The following is a 24,007-nucleotide window of genomic DNA, read 5'->3' as shown; positions in this document are numbered from 1 at the left end:
GCGACTAATGGAAATTATCAGCCAGAAAAAAAATACCACAGAAGAAGAACCGTCAAAAAGCAAACCAATTTCCGGTAGGTGCGCGAAGGTCGTTTTGACAGTGCACTGTAGAAATGAGAGCACTGCGGCTATAAGTAAGTGTACTGAAGGGATAATGAAGTGCACTTGAAGTAAGTGCACTTACGTAAGTGCACTTACGTAAGTGCGCGATTTCAAACACAGCACAGGTGTTTTGGTGGATACAACTGCTAATCCAGACTATTTAAACCTCCCCTCTAGACCCCCTGTGTACGCGCTACATGGAGTTTGTCTGCAAAAACCGCGCCCAGTGTCTCTTCAAGTCCCTCGTGTGTGACGGGACCAAGCACTGTGAGGACGGCTCGGACGAAGACCCTGCTTACGCCGGCTGTGGTAAACACGCAAGCACGCACACAATTACACGCGCACACACACAATAACACACATACACACTTGCACGATAACATGCACACACACACACACACACACTAGAGCCCGACCGATTTATACTCCCGTGCGCTCTCTCTCACACGCACGTAAACAATTAGGCCTACAGGCCTGATAGAGTTCAGGCGTGGCACCTGAATTCAGGCTTGAGCTCGGCCATGTATGTTGTCAAGAAAAGTGAAAATAGGTGAGCGGTGCCTTTTTTAAAATGTCTAGTCACCACGTCAACCTACCTGACCTTTTGATTGACATGTCTGCCACCAACTAGGCGTAGTCTATACAAGGAATTCTTTTACCTTTGTTTGTTTGCACTGAGGATGGTCTGAATGGGGCTGAAAACGTTTTGCACACCACTTTGGGTAGTACTTTACACTTTTATGCAATAAAAACGTATTCTTGCATCGGCTACATGGTGTTCGAGTTCCGCTCCTTTTATTGTTGTCAAGAAAGTAAATTCTCTATGGTGTCTTGTCTTCGCATGCATGATAATTTCAGGCACAGATAAAATCAGCCCTGGGTCTAGTCCAACCCTCACTAAGACTACAATTAACCACAAGGCCTTCATAACCATGCAGTATGCCGAAGCCAGAAAAGAAATGCACACGCACACACACAGTCGGACCACAACCAACCACAACACCTTGATTACCATGCAAGCCGGAAAGGACATGCATGCACACATCTGCACACACTCATCTTATGCATAGTGCACCCTATGTCCCAGTCCTATCATCACAATTCAGTCACTGCAAATATTTAATAGATGGCCTCTTACCTTAAGTTCGAATAGACCCAAAATGTGTGAGTGACACGGCTTGCTAGCCATTTTTAGTATGATTTTGCAACAACACATCTTTCTTCTGTTTGGCGAACATGGCTAATTTGCATACGCACAGAACAGGACTGGCTGGCACTGCTTGGCAAAAAATAACATATTTGTCAAATGTTTTGAATTCTGAATACTGGACATAGTGGGCTTAAAAACAGTTAGGCGACCATTGGTGACAAAAAAAAAAAAAAGCTTTCAGGGGGTCTGAAAGCTTTGGTAAATCGGGAGGGTCGAGCACACACACACACACACGCTCACAATAACTTGCACACACACAAAATGGAAAATAAACATTGCATAGGCGTTTGTTGCCGGTTTTGTATCCCTTATCCTATACCAAAACAAAAATCCATCCCACAATGGTTTCCTCTTGGATGAATATATGAATTCTGTCTGGATTTTCTCTTAATATGCTGTAATCCTGAGTCAGAAGTATTTAAGGGGCAATGATGTCATTGTCTACGGCAACATTGAGTAGGCAAGTGTCAAGTGAGGTTCCTTGTGGATTTCAAATTAATTTAATCTGTAAAACTAGTGGTCATGGCTTAGAAGTAAAGTAGTGATTATGGTAAAGACTTTAACCACTATACCATTAACTTGTTCCTTTTATCAAAATATACACGTGATAGTTCATGGATCAGGTCTATTGCATATGCATTAAACATCATTCTCTCAGTTTGTCTCAGTTTATCCTGGAAGATTCTTTGTGTGTCTCCAGCCACGCCAACAGATTCTGGCAAGTCGTGCGACGCCTTCACCTTCCAGTGTGCCAATGGATTATGTGTTAGCCTGGAGTGGAAGTGTGACGGCATGGACGACTGTGGGGACTACTCTGACGAGGCCAACTGTGGTGGGTGAACAAGCACACTTTTGATTATCAGTCGGAATGACATTATGGACGCAATAGTATTAAAGGTATGTATGTTAATGTGGTGTGTGTATTCCCAGCCTCCCCCACCGAGGTGCCAGGCTGCTCCAAGTACTTCCAGTACGAGTGTGGGAACGGACACTGTGTCCCCACCTGGTGGAAGTGTGACGGAGAGAATGACTGTGGGGACTGGTCTGATGAGGCCCAGTGCACAGGTACCGCTACACCTCCTCCAACTGGTGTACAGGTACTGCTGCACCTGGTGTACAGGTACTGCCGCACCTGGTGTACAGGTACTGCCGCACCTGGTGTACAGGTACTGCCGCACCTGGTGTACAGGTACTGCCGCACCTGGTGTACAGGTACTGCCGCACCTGGTGTACAGGTACTCCTACACCTGGTGTACAGGTACTCCTATACCTGGTATACAGGTACTCCTATACCTGGTATACAGGTACTGCTACACCTGGTGTACAGGTACTCCTACACCTGGTGTACAGGTACTCCTACATCTGGTGTACAGGTACTCCTATACCTGGTATACAGGTACTGCTACACCTGGTCATTCACACACTCACACAAATTCTCTCCCAGGCACCGTCCACCTCGGATAGTCGTTCTAATCCATTTCAACTCTCCAGGGGGGGTCCCTGCTCACACGGCGGCCCCGGGCACCTCCTCCTGCGCCCCCAACCGCTTCCACTGCGGCTCCGGGACCTGCATCATCAACTCCGGGGTGTGTGACGGCTACGCCGACTGCCTCGACGGCAGCGACGAGCTGGGCTGCCCCCCCGGTGCGTGCTCAGGGCTGCCAGCTTCATGGGGTCGTCACGTGTTCCTATCACCTCATCATTATTATGTCCCATCCCCATCTTAGGGACCAACGGCACGGCAGCCCCGGGCCCCACCCATGGCCCCCCGGTACCCCCCGCCCCGGGACACTGTTCCCGGGGCCAGTTCGGCTGTCGCCGCCCCCCCCACTGCATCCCCGACTGGCAGCGGTGTGACGGACGCGTGCATTGTCAGGACGGGTCGGACGAGGCCCACTGCCGTGAGTACACCCTACTCCGCCTCCAGTCCCAAGACCAGGCAGCACACCCAGCACCAGCCTCCCCTGGCCCTAGACCAGGGCTGAGTTCAGGGCCGACGGGTTTAGGGGACGTTCCACTGATGATGGTACATTTCTCACTTCCTGTTTCGATGTGGCTTCCTAATCACCATTTGATGGATTTCTTTGCTTATGAAACAGATTCATCTTTGGTTATTGGTGGGAAGAACCCGAAATACATTTTACACAATTCAATGGTCTAAAGCTCCACCTGCCTCTTCAAGGAAACACAACATTTACCTAACCTGCCAATAATCATCACAAGCTTTTCAATTGTCTGTGTGTATGCATTTCCATTAATTATATTCTCCCTTTTCTTATTTTTTCTCTCTTTCTCTCTTTTTTTGGTCTGTCTCTGTCTCTGTCTCTGTCTCTGTCTCCCCCCAGCCACCCGAGGGCCTCTGTTCTGCAGTAACGGGACGCGCTGTGCGGACGGCGAGGTGTGTGTGCTGGACAGCGAGCGCTGCGACGGCTTCCTGGACTGCTCTGACCGCAGCGACGAGGACAACTGCACCCGTAGGTCCACACCGCTCAGAGCAGTCTGACCGGGGGGGGGGGGGGGGGGTTATAGGGTTCATAACTATAGAAAGGCATGAAGGTATGGATCAATCTGTACAGGATCTGGCATGGATCTTTCTCTTCGCCTTATCTATTTGTTTGTTTCTCTGTTTCTCTCTCCCTCCCTCCCTCCCTTCCTCCCTCCCTCCCTCCCTCCCTCCCTCCCTCCTTCCAGTGGAGGCTCAAGTGTACAAGGTCCAGAACATCCAGTGGACCACAGACTTCTCCGGTGCCATCACCCTGACCTGGACACCATCCAAGAGGATGCCCCCGGAGAACTGCGCCTTCCTCATCTACTACAGGTCAGCTCTCCTTCCCTGGACCCTCCTAACTCTGCTCTTAAGCACCCCTGGACCCTTGGAAACAGGGGATTGGAAAGAGATCTGATAGCCTAATGCAGGCTATCAAAATACATGCCTGACACTGCATCTGATTGGACGTTATCTTCTCCAAACCCCCCCCCCCCCCCCCCCCCCCCCCCCCCCCCCTGCTCCTCCCTCCACCCCCCCCTGCTCCTCCCTTGACACTCCCCTACCTACCCTTCCCCCCCCTCTACAGGGTGGTGGGCATCCAGGAGTGGAGCAGCATGGACACGCAGAGCAACAAGAGCAGCTCCAGGCTGACACTGCTGCAGCCAGACACCACCTACCAGCTGAAGGTGTTGACCCAGTGCCTCAGCAAGGTGCACAAGAGCAACGACTTCATTACCATCCGCACCCCCGAGGGAGGTGAGTACGGCCTGGGAGAGGGTGGGTGTGTGTGTGTGTGTGTGTGTGTGTGTGTGTGTGTGTGTGTGTGTGTGTGTGTGTGTGTGTGTGTGTGTGTGTGTGTGTGTGTGTGTGTGTGTGTGTGTGTGTGTGTGTGTGTGTCACCTTCCTCTGTGTGTATCCATAGTGCCGAACCCTCCCAAGAACCTGCAGCTGACGTGTGACAACTGGGAGGATGGAACGGTAGACGTGTCCTGGAGCCCCCCGGACCAGGCCCACGGCCTCATCAGGGAGTACATAGTGAGTCACACAGCCCCCCAGAACCAGGCCTCATCAGGGAGTACATAGTGAGTCACACAGCCCCCCAGAGCCAGGCCTCATCAGGGAGTACATAGTGAGTCACACAGCCCCCCAGAACCAGGCCTCATCAGGGAGTACATAGTGAGTCCCACAGCCTGGAGGGTTAGCCAGCGGGCTGGTTAGCCAGAGGCTGGCCCCTTGTGTTGTTTACTCTCAACACAAGGTGTAAAATCAAGTGAGTTACACATGTAACACTAAGAGTGTAACTGTGTACACTCTTGGTGTTACAGTGTAAATATTACAAACCATTCAGAAGCAGCAATATAATATTCAGGGACTTGCCCTAAACATACATATTAGATTGGATTACCATGTAGCCACCTATATAATATATATAACGCCGGCAAAGTAGCTATGCATAGACTGAGGGATAAGAGAAAGGTCTTCCATTGAACCCTTCAACGTTTGTGTGTGTGTGTGTGTGTGTGTGTGTGTGTGTGTGTGTGTGTGTAGGTGCATTACAAGGAGAACAGTGACCCCGAGTGGACATACCAGAGGACTCCCACCACCAGGGCCATTGTGACCACGCTAGTGCCAAGCACGCAGTACATGTTCAGGGTAAGAAGAGCACACTAAAGAGCCGGTGAATCCAAACCCCCTTTTTTTTATGTTTTATATAGAGCTGTCAGTTAAACGCGTTATTAACGGCGTTAACGCAAACCAAATTTAACGGCGTTAAAAAATTTATCGTGCGATTAACGCAAAAAAAAAAAAACTTTTTTTTTTTTGGCTCAAAACAAAGAAGCAGTAGCCTGACTGCTATGTTCAAATGACATTTGTTCAAAGCAGTCGTTTAATTGCACTATAGGCTCTTTTTTTGTATCGTCCTGTTTTGATCAGTATATGCCAATGTTGTTATCAATAAAAAATAATTTGCACAAGGCAAGCCGATGCAATTCACCATGTTGATAAGAGAATTAAAATGAGAAGAATTATGGGACAAAAAAATCAAGGGATATTTAGCATAGAAAAATAATTTGCGATTAATCGCGATTAATCGTACTAAAATAACACCAGGGGTCAAATCTTAGGTTTTATCCATTCTCCCGTGAACACTACGTGCCGGGTTCACTCTGCTGTGAACGCAGATGGCGTTCTACACTAAAGAACATCACCTGACCGAACTGTTGTTCACTCAGGATCCTTCCACTTTTTGCAGGCTAACCCTGCAGACATCATGGTTTTAGTGTTAGGTGGGACTAGCGCTAGTTGGGACTGTACATCTCACCTTTGGCTTCTCAGTGCAGCATTTCTGTTGGTCTGGAGGATGTTTCCACAGTGCCTACAGGTGCACCTGTCAGCAGGGGAGAGCTGCCTCATCTGTGATACTATCAGCAGAGTGGTCGTGTAGTTGTAATTGGGTTACTTCCTCATCAAGCATTGATGGAAATATTTATAAATATTTGTTAAAGGAATACATGAAACATACTGATTGCATTTTTCCAACTCTTTATCTCAAATATGACCATGGGCTTAATAACTTTATATCAATAATAACCCTCCCCCCGCCATCTTGTGATTAATAGAACTCTCAGGCCAAACCTACTGAGGTTTGGCCCTTAAGTCTCAACTTGTTGCACTCCAGCTGAACCAGGTTGTTCACTGGCTCTTTTAACAGTAATATCATATCTGAGTACGGTGTCTGTGATTCAACTTAATGTAGTCAGAATACGTTGAGGTTATCGCTGCATTGAGACTATATATAAACGTCTTGGTTGACGATTTTGGTTGTAACGGCTGGCGTCTTTGTTTCCAACGCTGTGATCGCTTCCAGGTGGCAGCCGTGACCAGTCGAGGTGTGGGCAACTGGAGTGAGGTCAAATCCATCACACCAAAGAAAGGTTAGAACCAAAACCCTGAGTGTAAAGCTGAGTGTAATGAGATGTTAAGAGGTAGAGCCCAAGAGAGCATCATCCCTCCCTCTCTGCTCCCTACATTACTGCTCCATTGAGGGTTGGTTGTATTCAAGCATCTGTGATTGACAGGTAAGATGAGGGATGAGATACCCTGATTGGTCAGAAGTGAGCCAGCATCGTTGACCAGGCTGTGAACAGGAAGCTCTGTCTTCTCAGACGGATATTGTCCCAGCACACCTCATCCACTTCTACCAAATGAGATACAAATTACAACTCTTAAATCCTTCTTACTGCACCCTTAACATAGGATCAATCTATTCTGAACATGCGAAATGAGGACGTCTCAGCAGTACATGACAGCGGCATGACATAAGAGATGCACATTTAAAACAACCTCTGAAGAAAGGATGCAGACCTAACGGTGAGAAACTCTTCCTCCCTCTCTCTCTTCCTCTCCCACACCGTCCTCCCTTTAGCGCTGCCTCCACCCTCCGTCATCGCTGACACCATCACCAACGACTCCATCAGCCTGTCGTTCAGCTTCAACTCCCAGAACGAGGTCAGAGGCCTGAAGGGTCACACTTGGGGTGTTTGGGAGGGACGCGGGGGGGCTGCTTCTGTTCATTCGAAACCGCTTCATAGTGATGAGGTATGATTGGCCGGCTGCCCTGTCACATGGCTCCACTGAACAAACAGACTCTATGGAGGCTACTACGGGACGGTGCGTTCACCATCTCATCAGGCCTAGAGCTCACCCTAACCTCCCATGCTGACAGGGACTACCTCTGTGTGGATCAGTCTTGGCCCAGGGTGGGCAGCCCAGAGACATATCCCTGGGCTGGGACTCACCACCAGCCCCATTGGGACTCAAACTGGGCTCTGTGGTTCCCAGCACTAGAGCGGGAGTATGTTAATCATCCAATATCTTTCTAACTAGGTGAAGCACTACATGGTGGTGCTGTCCTGGCTGTTCGACTCCCACGTCAAGGAGAGCAGGAACTACACGGTCCAGAAGGGGATCCTCCGTGGTAGGGATGCCTTGGTTTCAGATATCTAAGCTCCAACGTGCGTTCACACATATGGATGCCTTGGTTTCAGGGCGGATACAGCTGGGTTCCAGCCAGGGCTCGTTTACCGAAGTGTAATTAGGACCTTAACCTCAGTATAATTTGGACCCTTAACTCAGTGTTATTTACAACGGCGTCCTAGCAAAAATGGCTCTCCTCCCCGGCTAACCCTAACCCTAACCCTAACCCTAACCGTAAAGTGGTGAAGGAAAGAATAAAGACAATCAGAAACCGCTGGGTGCGGTCCTGAGACTGCGGCCTCGCTTGGAGCGGCTCTGCTCAGTGGGAGTGTAGTGGGGTCTACTGTAGCACTGTGTCCGCAGATAGGCTTACTTCAAACCTATGCCCTATTCAGAAGGTAAAGAAAGGCTTGAGGCTGCAGGAAGGCGTAAAGAAAGTCTTTCCATTCCACTTTCCGTGGTTCCATAGATCACCATGACTGGTGATGGCGGTCTGGGCTCAGTCCACGATGAGCTCCTGACTAGGTTCTACAGACGGTGTTTTAATCGGACTCATTGAAGCCCCCTGGCAGGGGCCCAGTCTGGTCTCAGTCTGTGAGCTAAGAGTCAGCCCCCCCCCCCCCCCCCCCCAGAGTGTCAGAGGTGTGTGATGGTCATCCGACTCTTGCATGACTCCTCCCGTGCAGCGGCCAACCTGACGGCGGGAACAGTGTACGAGGTGGCGGTGTGGGCGCACACGGTCGTGGGGGACAGCCCCACCGCACTCTCCCGCCAGCAGACCACCGGCACCCAGCCCGAGGCCCCCCTGCTCAAAGCCCGGGCCCTGAACCAGACCAGCGTGGACTGCAGCTGGACCACCGCCGGCCTGCCGGCCCAGGTGCAGCACGCGGCCCCCCGCACCCACCTCACCGCCAGCTTAGTGGCGCTAATATCGTTGATCAATACAGCTGGGACTCTTCACTCATTTGTGTGGGTGTGTGTGTGTTGCAGGTGTACGGTATATTCTACGCCACCTCGTTCCTGGACCTGTACCGTAGCCCCCGCAGCGCCAGCGGCAGTGGGGCGGCCGGCCAGACCACGGTCCAGGTGGAGCCCGACGAGCAGTACCTCTTCCTGGTCAGTGGGTCAAATGGACAGGAGGAGTCTGGCAGCACGAAGGCCTGTGGATGTTGTACCACAGGCTATAATGTAGAACTAATGACTAACTCATTATTATTTGCTTTTTCTTTTATAGTTAATTATATAATTGAAAAGGTAAATGTACTTGTCGCAGTAAGCTATCATATAATACGGCACAAAATAAGATTGTGTGTGCTCTTGTGTCGGACACGCATAAGCTTTTGTTACGTCCATAATGTGTGTTGCGTCCTAGACCATAATGTGTGTTACGTCCTAGACCATAATGTGTGTTACGTCCTAGACCATAATGTGTGTTACGTCCTAGACCATAATGTGTGTTACGTCCTAGACCATAATGTGTGTTACGTCCTAGACCATAATGTGTGTTACGTCCTAGACCATAATGTGTGTTACGTCCTAGACCATAATGTGTGTTACGTCCTAGACCACAACGTTTGTTACGTCCTGCCCAGGTCCGGGCCGTCTCCCCGTACCTGGGTCCGCCATCAGCCTTCGCCGTGGTCAGGATGATCCCCAGCGAGAGACTGCCCCCCAGGAACCTCCACCGGGTGCAGGTGGGGCAGACCAGGACCACCCTGAAGTGGCAGCCCCCCTACGACTCCCCCTCCTCCCCCCTGGTACGCACGCACACGGGGCTTCAGGCGGTTGTTGTGCGTGGATGATCCACTGATCATAGTTGCAAATACGTCGATAATCTTTAAGCCTTTTCATTCCGTTTATTTGTTGGTCGTTCAGAGATATTGTTGTTGTCAGGTTTATTGTTGTTATTGTCAGGCTTCCCTACTTGTATCACAACAATGTCGTCATGTCATATCGATCTAAGTGCCCTTTCTAAGAGTTTGAGAAGCTCTCTCAACCATGGCAAGGCTCCTCAAATGGGAGATATTTCACTTTCATATGCATTGTCATTTTGGTTGCTTATAGAACGATTGTGTGTGTGTGTGTGTGTGTGTGTGTGTGTGTGTGTGTGTGTGTGTGTGTGTGTGTGTGTGTGTGTGTGTGTGTGTGTGTGTGTGTGTGTGTGTGTGTGTGTGTGTGTGTGTGTGTGTGTCTGTCTGTCTGTCAGACCTACGTGGTCCACGTGCGCGACGTGGTCCGCAAGGCGGAGCTGGACTACAAGCTGAGCAGCAGCAACAACACGGTGGAGTACTCGCTGAAGGGCCTGGAGCCGGGCGGCCGCTACAGCGTGACCGTCCGCCTGCGCAACATGAGCAAGGAGGCCAGCCTCACGCTCACCACAGGTACCTGCCTCAGCTCTCACCACAGCTTCCTGTAGTCTCACGCTCGCAGCCTAAGGCTGGGGCTGGGCGATACGGACCAAAAGTCATATCTCGATATCTTCAAGCAGAATATCGATGTAAGATAAATATCGCAGAGCGGTAGAGAGATCAGCAGAGTTTGGGGACTTTGGGGACGCTCACCACAGGTTGCCTGTGGCCTCAGCTTCCGCCCCAGGTGCCTGTGGCCTCAGCTCTCATGGCCTCAGCTTCCGCCCCAGGTGCCTGTGGCCTCAGCTTCCGCCCATTTTTCTGTCCCTCTTTTAAGTTTTTCGAAAAAAAAAAGAAGAGATTCTGATGAACCATGATCATAAATGACGCAAACTCCTCAGATGTGCAGGACCAATTACATTTTTATATTGAGTGAATAATGGCTATGAGCATTAGTTATGAGTAAATAATTATTCTAATTAGCCAACATCATTCAATCATTCACAAGTCTGCTTCGTGGTCCACGGACTCAACTCACGTTTGCGTGTAAGGCTTCCTGGAGTTAGCCGGCTAACGCAGCCACACATAATGTAACAACAGACCACATTTCGACGTGTCTAGTTTCAGTAAACCTAGATTGCACTCTTCTTTTTTCTTCAGTGGCTCTGCCAGCGCCTGACGCCCTGAAGATCATCAGCGAGAAGGACCACGTGTTCCTGCTCTGGAAGAGTCTGGCCGTCAAGGAGAAGGGTTTCAACGAGAGCCGGGTGAGGACACACATGCAGACACATAGCAGCCCCCCCCCCCCCCCCCCTCTTTGATCTGGGCACAAATTTGACCTAAAACACACACTGATATTGAATCAAAAAAATTCCTTTTGAGTGCACCAGGAGAGATATCCAGTGTTTTTTTTAGAGGCCGCCTTTCTAAGATGCTCTCCCAGTGTAACATCATATCGTGTTATGAGATCAGGGATACCCAGAAAATGTCCCTTTCTAGGATTTCCTAACTGTGCATTTTGTCCCCCTCGGTGGCAGGTTTCTTTCTGCAAGGAAGAGTATGCAGTCGATCACTCAAGTCAACAGGCTCTCTGCAATTCGCTATCAATAGTTTTACCTAGGCATAAGCGGGATGCCAATTCTTTCCACATCAGATAAGCATTTATGTGGTAACCACTTGTTTCATGGTGCTTCAGTATCTTTGAAAGAGACTTGCCACTTATTATACCCCACCACAAGGCGCGTGTCAGCAACTCTGGCTTCACCAAAAAGCTTAGATGCAAAACAATAGACTCTGTTAGAACTGTTGGAGTACAGTAACCAATAGGGGTGGGAAAAATAATCGATCTTCGATGCATCGCAATACTGTGGATTATTACAGAGTTATAAAGTATCAACTTTATAACTCAGTTTTTACTGGGTCTATTGACATAAAACAAAGACTTGCATTGAGATTGAAGTAAAACAAAATAACCACAAACAAGTTCCTTTATTTTTCTTGTTATGATCCGTTATATTGTAGGCTCCATTCTGATCAGTACACAGTTGCAAGACAACAGTAACCTGTTGTTTTACTAGTAGTAGATTTAGCTAACCTGAATATTTACAAGCCTCCTCTTGATACACTGACATAAAAAACGACTGTCTTTCAACCACTTTGAAAAGCTTTCTTTCATCCCTGCGCACCCTTTCTCCTTCCCAATCTTTCTTTTTCTATGTTGTGACCCTGAGGGCTTTCTTCTCTGCCTCTCCATATTGAGGTACGTGTCATCAGATGACAATACGGTTCAAATGAAGAGACTCTGGCGCTCGCCTCCAGGGCGTGGTCGCGGGGGCGCCCACTGGAGCGCCGTGTGGGGAGGAGGGGGGGAGGGAGTCGAAGGAGCGGGGGGCGCCTTATCAGTGATTATCGGTTCCATCACCCATACAGCTCCTTTGAGGCTTCCTCCAGGGCGGCTTTATTGCAGGACGAAAGTGTCACAAGTGAGACTGGAAATCGAGGCTAGGACAAGCCAATTGCCAACAGATTGTCAGTGTATGTATTTCTAGCATGGGCGGTTCCATTGATAATCACCTTAAACATGTGCTACGAATGCATGCACTCACAATGTTGTAAGAAGCTTGGGCTGGAAGGTGCACCTAATAGCACATGGTTTCTTGCCCGTTTTCCTCCTTCCTCTTGCTGTTGTTCAGTTCCAGCTGCTCTGAGCGTAGTTTCCACGAATAGGCTGTTGCATTTCAAATGCAAAATATATAGGCCTCTGCGCGCGATCTGTTTTCGCGGTGTCCGCGTTGCCCGGGCCACGGTGCCCGTGGTTCCCGGGCCATTCGTTCCCGGGGCACGGCGGGAGTCGCGGGAGTGGTCGCGGTGCCCAAGGTCTCTCTCTGTCTGTCTCTGTCTCTGTCGCTCTCTCTGTCTCTGTCTCTCTCTCTGTCTCTCTCTCTGTCTCTCTGGAAGTTTAATTGGGTTTATTACAATGATGGACAGTGCTGTTAGCCAATCAGAGTTGAGACATTTGCATTTCATGAATATTCATTAATATTTTTTGCACCAAAACCGAATCAGAGGGCATTCATTGCTATTAGTGACCAACGCAAAATCAATGAAAAACGATGCATTGACAACTTTAAGCAATATAACACGAGTGTGAGTGGGGTTGTTAGTTTATTTTTATTTTTTTAACGTGGGGGGGGCGCACAGAGGATCAGGGTAAGGTCAGGGGGACGCTTGCTCAAAAAAGGTTGAGACCCACTGTAATAGCACATCATTTATGCCTGGTTGTTCTATGCCGAGTTTTGCATCCCTCTGTTATACTATAGACGCAATCATCTACTTTGATTGAATGTGTTGATCTCTCTCGCTCTCTCTCATTCTCTCTCTTTGTCTATCTTTCTCTCTTTATCTTTCTCCCTCCCCCCACAGGGCTACGAGGTGCACATGTACGACAGCGTGAGCAACCAGACCATGTTCCTGGGCAACACCACAGAGACTTTCTTCCGTATCAACCGCCTGCTGGCCGGGCACAACTACAGCTTCTCGGTGCAGGCGCGCTGCCTGCTGGGCGGACAGCTGTGTGGGGAGCCCGCCCTGCTCCTTTATGACCAGCTGGGCAAAGGTACCGCCGCAGCTGCCCTTGTTGCTGGGTGTTAACCAGTCCACAGCTGCCCTTGTTGCTGGGTGTTAACCAGTCCACAGCTGCCCTTGTTGCTGGGTGTTAACCCAGTGTTTCCCACAGACCAAGGACCAATGTGTGGTGCGGGGGGGGCGCGCGACACGGCGTCGCGCCGTGTCGTTGTGTTCGCTGCGTTACCGACGACGTCTATGATGACGGGTGCGGGATGTTCAATATCAATAACGTTGAGTTCATAAAGCTAATATTACCTTTTCTGAGTTAAAAAAAAAATTGGGAAGGTGTGTTAGACCACAGTATATCATACTAACCTTTGGTAAACTGCAAATGTCGCAGACCGTCTTCTCTGTGCCAAATATATTTTTCTCAAATACCTCAAGCATTGCGCGTGGACAGGAGGAGCGGGCGAAATCAGCCGTCAGTGAGTGTGCATGTAACTCCGCGTTTACACATCTGATCCGCATAGATGTGGAAGAACAGCTCAATCGGAATAGAAAAGTATCATATATATACTCAATCGGTTCGGAATAGAATGCTATGCGGAATAGAAGAGGTGGTGTAGTCCGCTATAAACACTTATTCCGATTAGTTTGGGGTTTAACTTAGAGCAGCTGCAGATGTTCGCAATTGGTCCACTCCGTCTGTACTTTAATGCACACCGAACTTTACCGCTGTCAAGGAAAGTGGATTTATTGCCTGATTCACGTCTGTGTTATTATCACTCCGTAGTAGTTACAGTAGTCCGGTAACTTATCAACCCCAGCGTGTCCGGTTGCTAAGCGACGGGTGACATCGGTGGGTTCATGTGTTAGCGTATCGTCGCTCCGTGTGTGTGTGTGTGTGTGTGTGTGTGTGTGTGTGTGTGTGTGCAGGGCCGTAGCACCAAATCCTGGGCCCCTATACTATAGGTACTAATGGGCCCCCCTGCGCTAAGTTGTTGACGGGGGGGGGGGGGGGTATGGAGCGATTGTTGACGGGGGGGGGGTATGGTGCGATTGTTGACGGGGGGGGGGGGGGGGGGTATGGAGCGATTGTTGACGGGGGGGGGGGGGGGACGTGGCCGATGCGTAATTATTATGATTATATTTTTTTTTTTTTTTTTTTTTTTTTTTTTCATGGGCCCCCCCTCTGCCTTGGGCCCCCCCACAACTGTCCCCGTTGTCCCCGCAGTCCGTCGGCCCTGTGTGTGTGTGTGTGTGTGTGTGTGTGTGTGTGTGTGTGTGTGTGCAAGAATGACAGGGAGAACGAGTGCTATGCGGAGATGAATGGACGGAACGATTTTTAGATTTCCAAATCGCGTTATTAAAAAAAAAAAAAAAGCCCAAATCAATTCGTGGCGCTCGATGTTGATTCTGTGGCGCCGCGCCACACAATGGTCTATGTATGGGAAACACTGGTTAACCAGTCCATCGCTGAACTTTGCAGAGTGTCCAGGAATTCACTGAATTGACTGCACTTCATTTGACAGTAAATATATCAGCAACATGTTTTGCATGAAAGCAATGGACAACAGTTCTGTACCCATGAATCTTTGACGGACTGGTTAACGGTTGCATGCAACGTCTGGGAGGAGACCTCACAGATGTATCGTATTTTGACTGATATATTTTATAGAAGATGAACTAATTAGCGATGGGGCTAGATGGGCATTTCAGAAGATGATTTCACCAAGTCATTGTACGACACGGAATGATTTTTAAACCATTGCAGTCACTTTGTCTCAGGACGTTTTTGTCATGACAAGAAATGCAGCCCCTCCGGGTATAATCCGGAGAATGTCCAGCCTGCAGTGTATGTTTGAAAGGGTTATAACTTATTACCTTAGATGAATCAAGAGTACTAGCATATTGGGACCGCCATGTGGATTAGGTGATTAGATATCCATGAACTAGTGAAACCATTGTATCGTTCCTGTGATACTTTTAAGCCTGATATTATTCATCATGCAACACCACAGAAGACGTGGTTGTGCGCGCAGAGCTTTAACCGCGTGTGTTCCAGGGGCCCTGGCGGAGAGGGTTGAGGGCCCGTCGGAGGACGTGGCGGTGGTGGTGGTGCCCGTCCTGTTCCTGCTTCTGCTGGGGGCTTGCGGCGGACTGCTGGCACTCTACATGCGCCACCGACGGCTGCAGAACAACTTCACCACCTTCGCCAACTCCCACTACAACTCCCGCCTGGGCTCGGCCATCTTCTCCTCCGGGGACGATCTAGGTAAGGGTTTATTTATTAGGATATATATCTATATAGATATATATTATTCACACAAAAGACTGGCACGATGCGGCCAACTACACGGTCGCTTTCAATAAGACGTGAGTGGCGTGGAGGAGCAGGACCTTGTTGTCCGAGGGCTACTAGCAATCACAGGAGCCAATCGCGGGACTCAGACTGTTGAACACAATCGTCTAAGTTTTCCCTGCAGTGCAGAGCTTCCTCTCAAGAACCTCTGCAATGCAGCAGTGTAGAAGGGTAGCAGGACTGTCCGTGAAACCTTTCCCTCCTCGGTCTGATGTGATACAGGTAATATGTAATATGTGATGTTGGAGCTCCCCTGCTTCCTTGACCAGTCCCCAATCAGATCCTTAGTCTCTGCTGTTCAGTGAGCGGCCTCAGCATCTCTTAAGATCTACCAAGCCCATCTTATTGTGGTGTTGGAGCCGTGCTCAGCCCAGTAGGAAGGAGTTCATACAATGCAGTTGGCTCTTTTTTCGTTTTCAGTGTCCTTCTCCACATGGTCCATCCCCCATGTTGAAGTGGACCAATGACTGCATGACTTGGCATACTGCTAAATGCCTCTCTGTTTGTTCTTCCTGATGAAGGAGACGATGACGAAGACACCCCGATGATCAACGGCTTCTCCGACGATGTTCCCATGGTGATCGCGTAGCGGGGGACGCCCCTCTTCCCTCCCAACATCCCCCCCTCACACACACACACACTCCCTCCCCAACATCCCCCACACACCCGCCCCTCAGAATGGAGGTTTCTGGGAGGGGTGCGAAAGAGATATTTTTCAAATGTAACATTGCACTTTTTTGGATGCGCAATAACTTATTTTTTTAAAACATGAGATACGTATGAATATAAGGAAATGTATGTATATTTATGGGGTCGATGGGATGGGGAGGGTGGTTAACACTGAAGGCAAACTGTGAAGGATGTGAGTTCGCAGTCACGCCATGTAAAGGGAAACGGTCTCTTAATGCAAACTCACTGTCCATAGGAGCTGTCCCTGCTTTAAGCCAATATATCCTTGGATGGAACGGTACAACGAAAAAAACAACTAATAATGAAACTATGAAAACATCCGCAAACGCTCACACAAGACACATAAAGACATTAAGGAGATGTAAATGAACTTAGCCATGCACTGTAAACCACATGTATATTGAAACCACACATCTTTCTACGTGTATATTGGAGGGGCAGCACCTGCCATGCCAACTAATGTATCTCTTGCTTGTTGTAAAACACCCTTGCAAGTGTCTTGAAACATAATCATTTTCTCTTGTGGTCCATTTTCCATGAATGATCCCTTTCTGTTTGATTGCTAATTAAAAAAAAAGAAAGATTCTGTTATAAATGCTGTGTGCAGGAATCTAATTGTTTGCCTATCTGGTACGGGGCTGGCCGACGCATCATGTTATGTCATGTGTGTCCAAGATCCTCTTTGGCTCATTCCTTTACCGCCGGCACACTCGTGGTCCACCTTCTGAGCCCAACGCTGTTGAAGACTTCCTCAAATAGAAAGAAGGCCAATGAATGACCTGAATGGCTTCGTTGTAGACAGGAGAACAGCAGCCCCACTCCGCCCCGTGGTGTAGCGCTGCACCATGGGGAACCCTGCTGGCCCTAGGCCCTGGGCGTTGTTGGAGGGGTGGGGGCTCCTCCATTTGGGGGGGGGGGGGGGGGGGGGGACTCAGGGAATTGTGGGGGATCGTCGTCAAAGTGAAGACGCCATTCCCTCGCTGCAAAAAATCTATAAAATAATCCAGGATAAATCAACAATGGCAAAGCCAGTAGCGGTGCCCCTGCAGTGAGGGCCCAGGCCCCTCCAGTGAGGGCCCCGGGGGCCTCTAGGTATTGAACATGGAAAATACCAAAAACGGCTTTGAAAGAGTACCACTTTTAATGCTTTCTTTTCCTCTCCATCCCATTGGCTGAGAGTGGCCGCATGTCTGCACGCCTGTGTATGTTTTGTCTACTGAGCCATTTGAATAGTCTCTTCTCTGCCAGTTCATTTGGTGGTTTTTGTTCCTTTTTTTTTTATCAGTTTTTCTTATTTTTTTTGACCTGTATTCGTGAATGTATTTTCTTTTCGATGTGATTGTTTGAGGCGTTGTGTGGTCTTAATGTATCAAATGTGAATGATGCTGGTTGTGTCCGTAGTGTTGAGGTCCCAGAGCGAAGGCCCCCCCCTAACCATGTCCCCATGTGTGGACGGTCTGGGATTTCATGCTGTGCAAAATAACCAAATCAATGTCCATCGGTTCCCGTGCCGAAGCTGATCTTATTGACCTCGCTTCCCTCTTCGGCCTGTTTTCCAACACTGTTTTTATTCCCTTAAGTCCTGTGATCCTCTTGCTTCTAACTTGAGTTCTTTAAGTAAAAGCTTAAGGTAAATCTTTGTTTTTTACGCTGGTTAATAACCTCACCAAGTTGCATTTTCTTTAGCCTCAAGCGCAAACCGATAGACTTTCATGCTGGTGTCTGGTTGAACCAGCCTTACTTTAGCCACGTAATGCCTTACAAACACATGATGGACTTGTATGTACTGTTTGGTTTGTTGATTAAAACACACACACGCACGCACACACACACAGGTACACACACACACACACACACACACACACACACACACACACACCGACACAGGTACAGACACACACACACAGAGGTACACGCACACACACACACACGGAGTGGCTCACACACACACAGGTACACGCACACAGAGTGGTACACACACAGGTGTACACACACACACACACAGGTACAGACACACACAGACGCACACACACAGGTACAGACGCACACACAGACGCACACACACACAGGTACAGACGCACACACACAGAGAGGTACACGCACACGCACAGATGCACACACACACACACACACACACACACACACACACACACACACACACACACACACACACACACACACACACACACACACACACACACACACACACACACACACACACACACACACACACACACACACACACACACAGAGGTACCTTAGTTAAATAGGTAAGACTACTGACTGAACTCTGGCCGGCTGAATGGGATGCACCAATACCACTTCTTTCAGACGCTGGCCATGTCATTTGGTTAGTTGCTTATACAGAACTACCAATACAAGTACTTAATAATTGCATTACAGTTCTTACATTGACTATGGTAACATGTTTTATTTTCACCAGATGTTCCTCACTTTCTGACTGTAACAAATTAAATTTACAACATGAAGCTGACCTGGGTTGTTTGTTCCCCATAATAATGTGAGGTATCTTATGATAATCATGGTGTGCACATTAAGTAAGGATTATGTTTGGCGCTTTATGCAAGTTATTTTGTTGAGCTGATAGAAGTGCATTCTGTGCCTTTAAAAAAAAGACGTTACGGCATGCAGGTACCACAGGAGGAGCACGTGAGTTTAGATTGGACTAGCTATGAGTGGTGTGACACGTTATCTGACCGTGACAATAAGTTTAGATGTAAAGGAAGTCTATGACGGAGCGTGGGGTGAATGATCAGGAGAATGCATGAGCGGGATCGGTTTATTGAGTCAGGCCACCACCTGACACTAGGGAAAGGAGATATAATGGTACCATACACTCTGAATATTACACTCCCAACACCAATCGTAAATCCAATAGTGTATTAGGTGTCCCTGTGATACTCGCTGCACGTATTTATGTGCAGGCAGAGTGAAGCGAAGTTCAGACCTTTTGGAACCGGGTATTTGGATCTCGTTCATGCAAATGAAAAAACCTTTTCGAAACGGATCGATCATGCTCGATGCGCAAATTCATACTTTGCAAGTGACGTCACGACGACTGGCTGGCGGGCAAGAACAGCGTTCTCTAGCAACTTAGCAACTAATCAAGTATCTGCCAGGACGTCGCCAGTTTTACCATACGAATGAAAATTGGTATTTTGAGGTGAAAACTATATGCCAGATAGTTGCTGTGCGATGGGATGTAATAACTGCCGAGGAGTGAAGCCGGGGTTATGGTTTTATTATTGTCCATAAGATTAGAATTTGCCATAAGTAATATATAATGTTTAATTGCATATTATAATTACGATTATTTCAAAATGAAAATAACCCTCCCTCTGCCGTCAAGGGGAAAGCCCGTTTTGCCAGATTGGGCGGGAAATATGGCCCAATCTGGCAACACTGGCGGAGGCTGTAGTGATGGGAATTTCGGCTCTTTTTAGTGAGCCGGATCTCTTGGAACGGCTCACCAAGAAGAGCTGGCTCTTTCGTCTCCCAAACGGCTCTTCATATTACCCCTTATGTATACCTTTTATAATGGTGTCATGCCGTAATTCCGACGGTCATACAGTCTTGGAATCATTTTTTGAGAGTGTTATTATCCTGCTTGGAGGAACATACATAGGATTGAGAGCCTGTGTGAAACTTCTGAATCCCTTGTCCTCCACAATTGAGAACGGTTGGAAACCACTTGCAATCAGGGCTTGGTTGTTAATCATTAATGTTGTTAATCAACCCACTCTTGAAAAAAAGTTAGCCATCCTTACTTTTTTAGGCTTTCATTTTTTGTGCGGTATAAGGTGAAGGATTCTCTATAAGATAAATGTAAATATCTCCAAACTCCACGTCTGGTCAAGACGTTGCCAACTTCAAAGTAATGAACACATCAGCGGGTGCTGTGTGTGGATCACAAGTTCCGTGTATGTTTATCTTTTCTTGATATCTAATTTGAACATTTATGGTCTAAATAGTTGATTGATTGTAGTATTGGAAATCTGCAAGGCAGAAATTCCCCTGGCTGGCCGCTGTTCGTTGCCATTTTGTCGGCGTGTGTTGCCCTCCAGGTAGCCATGGTAGTCACGTGACTGCAAAGGATGAATTGAACGAAAGAACAATCCCAGATAGGCCTATAGATTGTATGTATCGGACCATATAAATAATGCGTGTCACATACGGTCGTCTAATGCAGTCGCTCATATACAGGATTATATACGGTCATACAGTGAAGAAGGTATAGGCCTATGTTAAAATTTGTTTTTAAGCAGACAAGTAGACAAACAATACAGCCAACATTCTCGTTTTCATAATCAACATTTTGGTTTATTTTGGTACATGGAGAAAAGATGTGTCTGAGGATGGACTTTAGGAAGCACATCTAAGCACCACTCAGGAAACAGGTCCCTATAAAATGAGCATGCACAAAATCAAGAACGAAATGATTCAACTTGCAGATACGGATCGTACGTAACGGATCACACAAAAGATTTGTTCAAAGAGAACGAATCGTTCATGGATCATACACTCCTCGGGACCATTTACTGGGAAACATTGTAGTAACCATGTGGTACACAGGACGATGGTGGTAAATTGTTACCACCATGTGGTAACTAATTATGAGAGACGCCGAGATCGTTTAATGGCCTGTGGCATGTGCCACCGCGACCACTGACATACCATGGCATATGCCGTTCTGGAACGGTAACTGCCGTTCTGAAACGGTAACTGCCGTCGCGACCACTGACATACCATGGCATATGCCGTTCTGGAACGGTAAATGCCGTTCTGAAACGGTAACTACCGTTCTGAAACGGTGACTGCCGTCGCGACCACTGACATACCATGGCATATGCCGTTCTGGAACGGTAACTGCCGTTCTGAAACGGTAACTGCCGTTCTGAAACGGTAACTGCCGTTCTGAAACGGTAACTGCCGTTCTGAAACGGTAACTACCGTTCTGAAACGGTAATGCCATGGCATATGCCGTTCTGGAACGGTAACTGCCGTTCTGAAACGGTAACTACCGTTCTGAAACGGTAACTACCGTTCTGAAACGGTAACTACCGTTCTGAAACGGTAACTACCGTTCTGAAACGGTAACTACCGTTCTGAAACGGTAATGCCATGGCATATGCCTTTCTGGAACGGTAACTACCGTTCTGAAACGGTAACTGCCGTTCAGGTGGAACGGTAACTGCAGTTCCCAACAATGGTATGTGACACCAGCATAACTCCTCCGTATAATTTCAAGACAGGTATTGCCATAAATGTAAAGGTATATATATTTGGTATTTATTGACACAATATCACAACATAACGCCGTAAATAAAGGGATTTACACGTTTCTCTCGTCCGTGCTGTTGTAAGGATATTTCCGATCTGTTTGTTGTTGCTTTTGTAATGACAGATGCTTTTGAAAACAGCCGGACTTGCTCCGGTGACGGTAGTTATAGCCTCCCAGCTAACAAGGGACGTCCTGGGGACGTTCGGGGACGTCCCTGTTTGGTCCCCTATAGGTTATACCGTGACGTTATCCTTAGGACGTCCTTAGGACGTTGTTTAGACGTTATTTAAGTTCCTAAAATGTCACAATTAGTAATTTAATTTTAAACTTTCAGGGGACGTTCCAGGAACGTCCCTAGTTGGTTATGATATGACATTATTTTAAAAACTTTCGGGGGACATTCGGGACGTTCCAGCAACGTCCCTGGTTGGTTAAGAAAATGACATTAAATTAAAAACTTTCGGGGGACATTCGGGACGTTCCAGCAACGTCCCTGTTTGGTTATGAAATGACATTATATTAAAAACTTTCGGGTGACATTCGGGACGTTCCAGCAACGTCCCTGGTTGGTTATGAAATTACATTATGTTAGAAGTTTTCGAGGGACACTCGGACGTTCCAGAAACTTCCCTGGCTGCTCGTGACATCTGACATGACGTCTCGTGGACCTGCCTGGTTACTTGGTTGGGTCCCTATCAACGCTCGTGAACCCTGTTGTAGAGTGAGACGTCGAGAGAGAGAGAGAGAGAGACAGCAATTTTTTGATCCCACATCCAGCTAGTAAAAGTACCGTTTTATAATCATTTTGTGTAAATATATATTTAACTTAAGTTTTAGTATTGATAGTTTAGTTATTTAGTTGTTATTGTGTTATGTTATAGTGTAGTTTAGTGTATAGTGTTATTAGTATAGTGTATAGTGTTATAGTTGAATAGTTTAGATTAGTTTTTTGTGAAGGTGGGAAGGACAGACACCCGAAGGACATCATTTGAGGTAAATACATTTTAATACAAACTTACGTTCTACCTGTATCTATGTATTTGTATGTTTATCTAACGTGAAAATGCCATAGCTATGAATATCGATATTAATAACTGTACAACTAGCTCAAACTGAAGAGAAGTCGGCTAAATTGAGATGTCGCGACACACGCGTATAAACAATGTTATCGATAGCACTAAGTAGGAATATGCCTACACGTCAGTTGTGTTGCCCCATTAAGGATATATAAAATACAAAAACAGCTGAATTGGCTACTTTTGGACAGGTTAAGACTACTGCTATAGTCTAGTAGCTCAAAAGCTAGTTACTTTTTGACAAGAGCCACAAGACGTTAAGCGAGAAAAGCATCAGAATGACAGTTGGCTGCCTTTGCCATTTGACATTGTTGTCCTGGTTACGGACTCAGACGCGCATGCTCTCTGAGTTACTGTTGCTACGTCGAACAGAGTGGAGAGCCGAGTGGAGCGCCAGTCGTGTTGCTCCTATGTAATGCTGCCTGTAATAAAGATGTAATGGCATTTTTGTGATGAAAAGAGCAGTGATATAAGTAAGGAATAATCACCGAGAGTCCGGGCAATAAACAGTTTGATATGCCCGGCTCGCGGACGGCTTACTACCCGAGACGAAGTCGAGGGCGGTAACCTTCCGCGAGCCGGGCATATCAAACTGTTTATTGCCCTGCCTTGAGGTGATTATTCAGTTTATTCTACTTCGCGCCGGCCAACATAATAAAACAATTCAAATACTTTAATAATTAGCCTTTTTCTTATTCGTATTGCATGCTTATTAAATGTATACTCTGTTTAAGTTCATCTCCCTCGAAAAGTAGTTCCCTTTAGAACTACGGTGAATAACGTTAGCTCAGCTGATTATGTCACCGGCTAGGTCGTTACACTGGGATAAAATGATAGCAGATCAGATCAGGCAAACTCTTCATAATAATGTTCTTGAAGCCTTAATGTTCGCATTTGCTCTGCAGTTACTCCATGTGAATCCTCCATTATCGGATGTTTTTATGTTAATATACTAATGCATTACATTACATCATAATTCTCACTAAAAGCAGGTACAATTGCTCTGTTGTCTAACTGTAGCTAATTGTTGCAGGTATTGATTCCGGACGACCTGGTGGAGGACGAGGAGGAGGAGGAGGGGGAGGACGAAGTGGAGGAATAGGAGGAGGAGGAGGGAGAGGAGTCAATCCAGGCTTTAACCCATAAATAAAGAATTTGTTTATACTTTAAACAGTGTTTTTTCTTCTATAAGCATATACATAATAAGTTACATACACAATACAGCCTGTTATACTGTAAGTAGATTTATTTTAAATAAAGAAGTTAAATAACATTGTTGAGTGAACTCATTTAGTTTAGTTTTTCACTATAGGCTACATTTTACTAGTTAATATGCATATATACTTTGTATACAGAAAAATATCCATTAAATGCATGTGACTAGG

The 24,007-nt window shown here is 47.3% G+C and overlaps 1 protein-coding gene and 1 long non-coding RNA gene across 2 annotated transcripts in view; both read left to right on the top strand.

The window, feature by feature from the left end:
* The window catches only part of sorl1 (sortilin-related receptor, L(DLR class) A repeats containing), a 54,926-nt gene extending 38,087 nt beyond the window's left edge, over positions 1–16,839 (top strand). Inside the window, exons 28-48 of the mRNA XM_030381513.1 lie at positions 280–411; positions 2,013–2,144; positions 2,243–2,377; positions 2,804–2,956; positions 3,040–3,213; positions 3,658–3,786; positions 4,004–4,130; positions 4,387–4,556; positions 4,723–4,835; positions 5,349–5,453; positions 6,670–6,736; positions 7,228–7,310; positions 7,689–7,779; positions 8,465–8,655; positions 8,769–8,894; positions 9,371–9,535; positions 9,985–10,159; positions 10,787–10,893; positions 13,049–13,241; positions 15,258–15,467; positions 16,076–16,839. Of these exons, the coding sequence (XP_030237373.1) occupies positions 280–411; positions 2,013–2,144; positions 2,243–2,377; positions 2,804–2,956; positions 3,040–3,213; positions 3,658–3,786; positions 4,004–4,130; positions 4,387–4,556; positions 4,723–4,835; positions 5,349–5,453; positions 6,670–6,736; positions 7,228–7,310; positions 7,689–7,779; positions 8,465–8,655; positions 8,769–8,894; positions 9,371–9,535; positions 9,985–10,159; positions 10,787–10,893; positions 13,049–13,241; positions 15,258–15,467; positions 16,076–16,143 (2,846 nt within the window). The 3' untranslated portion in view covers positions 16,144–16,839. The remainder of the gene's footprint in view (positions 1–279; positions 412–2,012; positions 2,145–2,242; positions 2,378–2,803; positions 2,957–3,039; positions 3,214–3,657; positions 3,787–4,003; positions 4,131–4,386; positions 4,557–4,722; positions 4,836–5,348; positions 5,454–6,669; positions 6,737–7,227; positions 7,311–7,688; positions 7,780–8,464; positions 8,656–8,768; positions 8,895–9,370; positions 9,536–9,984; positions 10,160–10,786; positions 10,894–13,048; positions 13,242–15,257; positions 15,468–16,075) is intronic.
* Positions 16,840–21,723: 4,884 nt separating this feature from the next.
* On the top strand, positions 21,724–23,793 carry LOC115528936 (uncharacterized). The gene is made up of 2 exons (XR_003973406.1): positions 21,724–22,539; positions 23,656–23,793. It is a non-coding gene; the product is annotated as an uncharacterized LOC115528936 (long non-coding RNA).
* Positions 23,794–24,007: the final 214 nt, after the last annotated feature.

Source organism: Gadus morhua, chromosome 16 (genome assembly GCF_902167405.1).
Source record: "Gadus morhua chromosome 16, gadMor3.0, whole genome shotgun sequence".
NCBI classification, from domain to species: domain Eukaryota; kingdom Metazoa; phylum Chordata; class Actinopteri; order Gadiformes; family Gadidae; genus Gadus; species Gadus morhua.
Note: the sequence above shows the minus strand (reverse complement) of the source record. Positions and strands in the feature narration are given on the sequence as shown.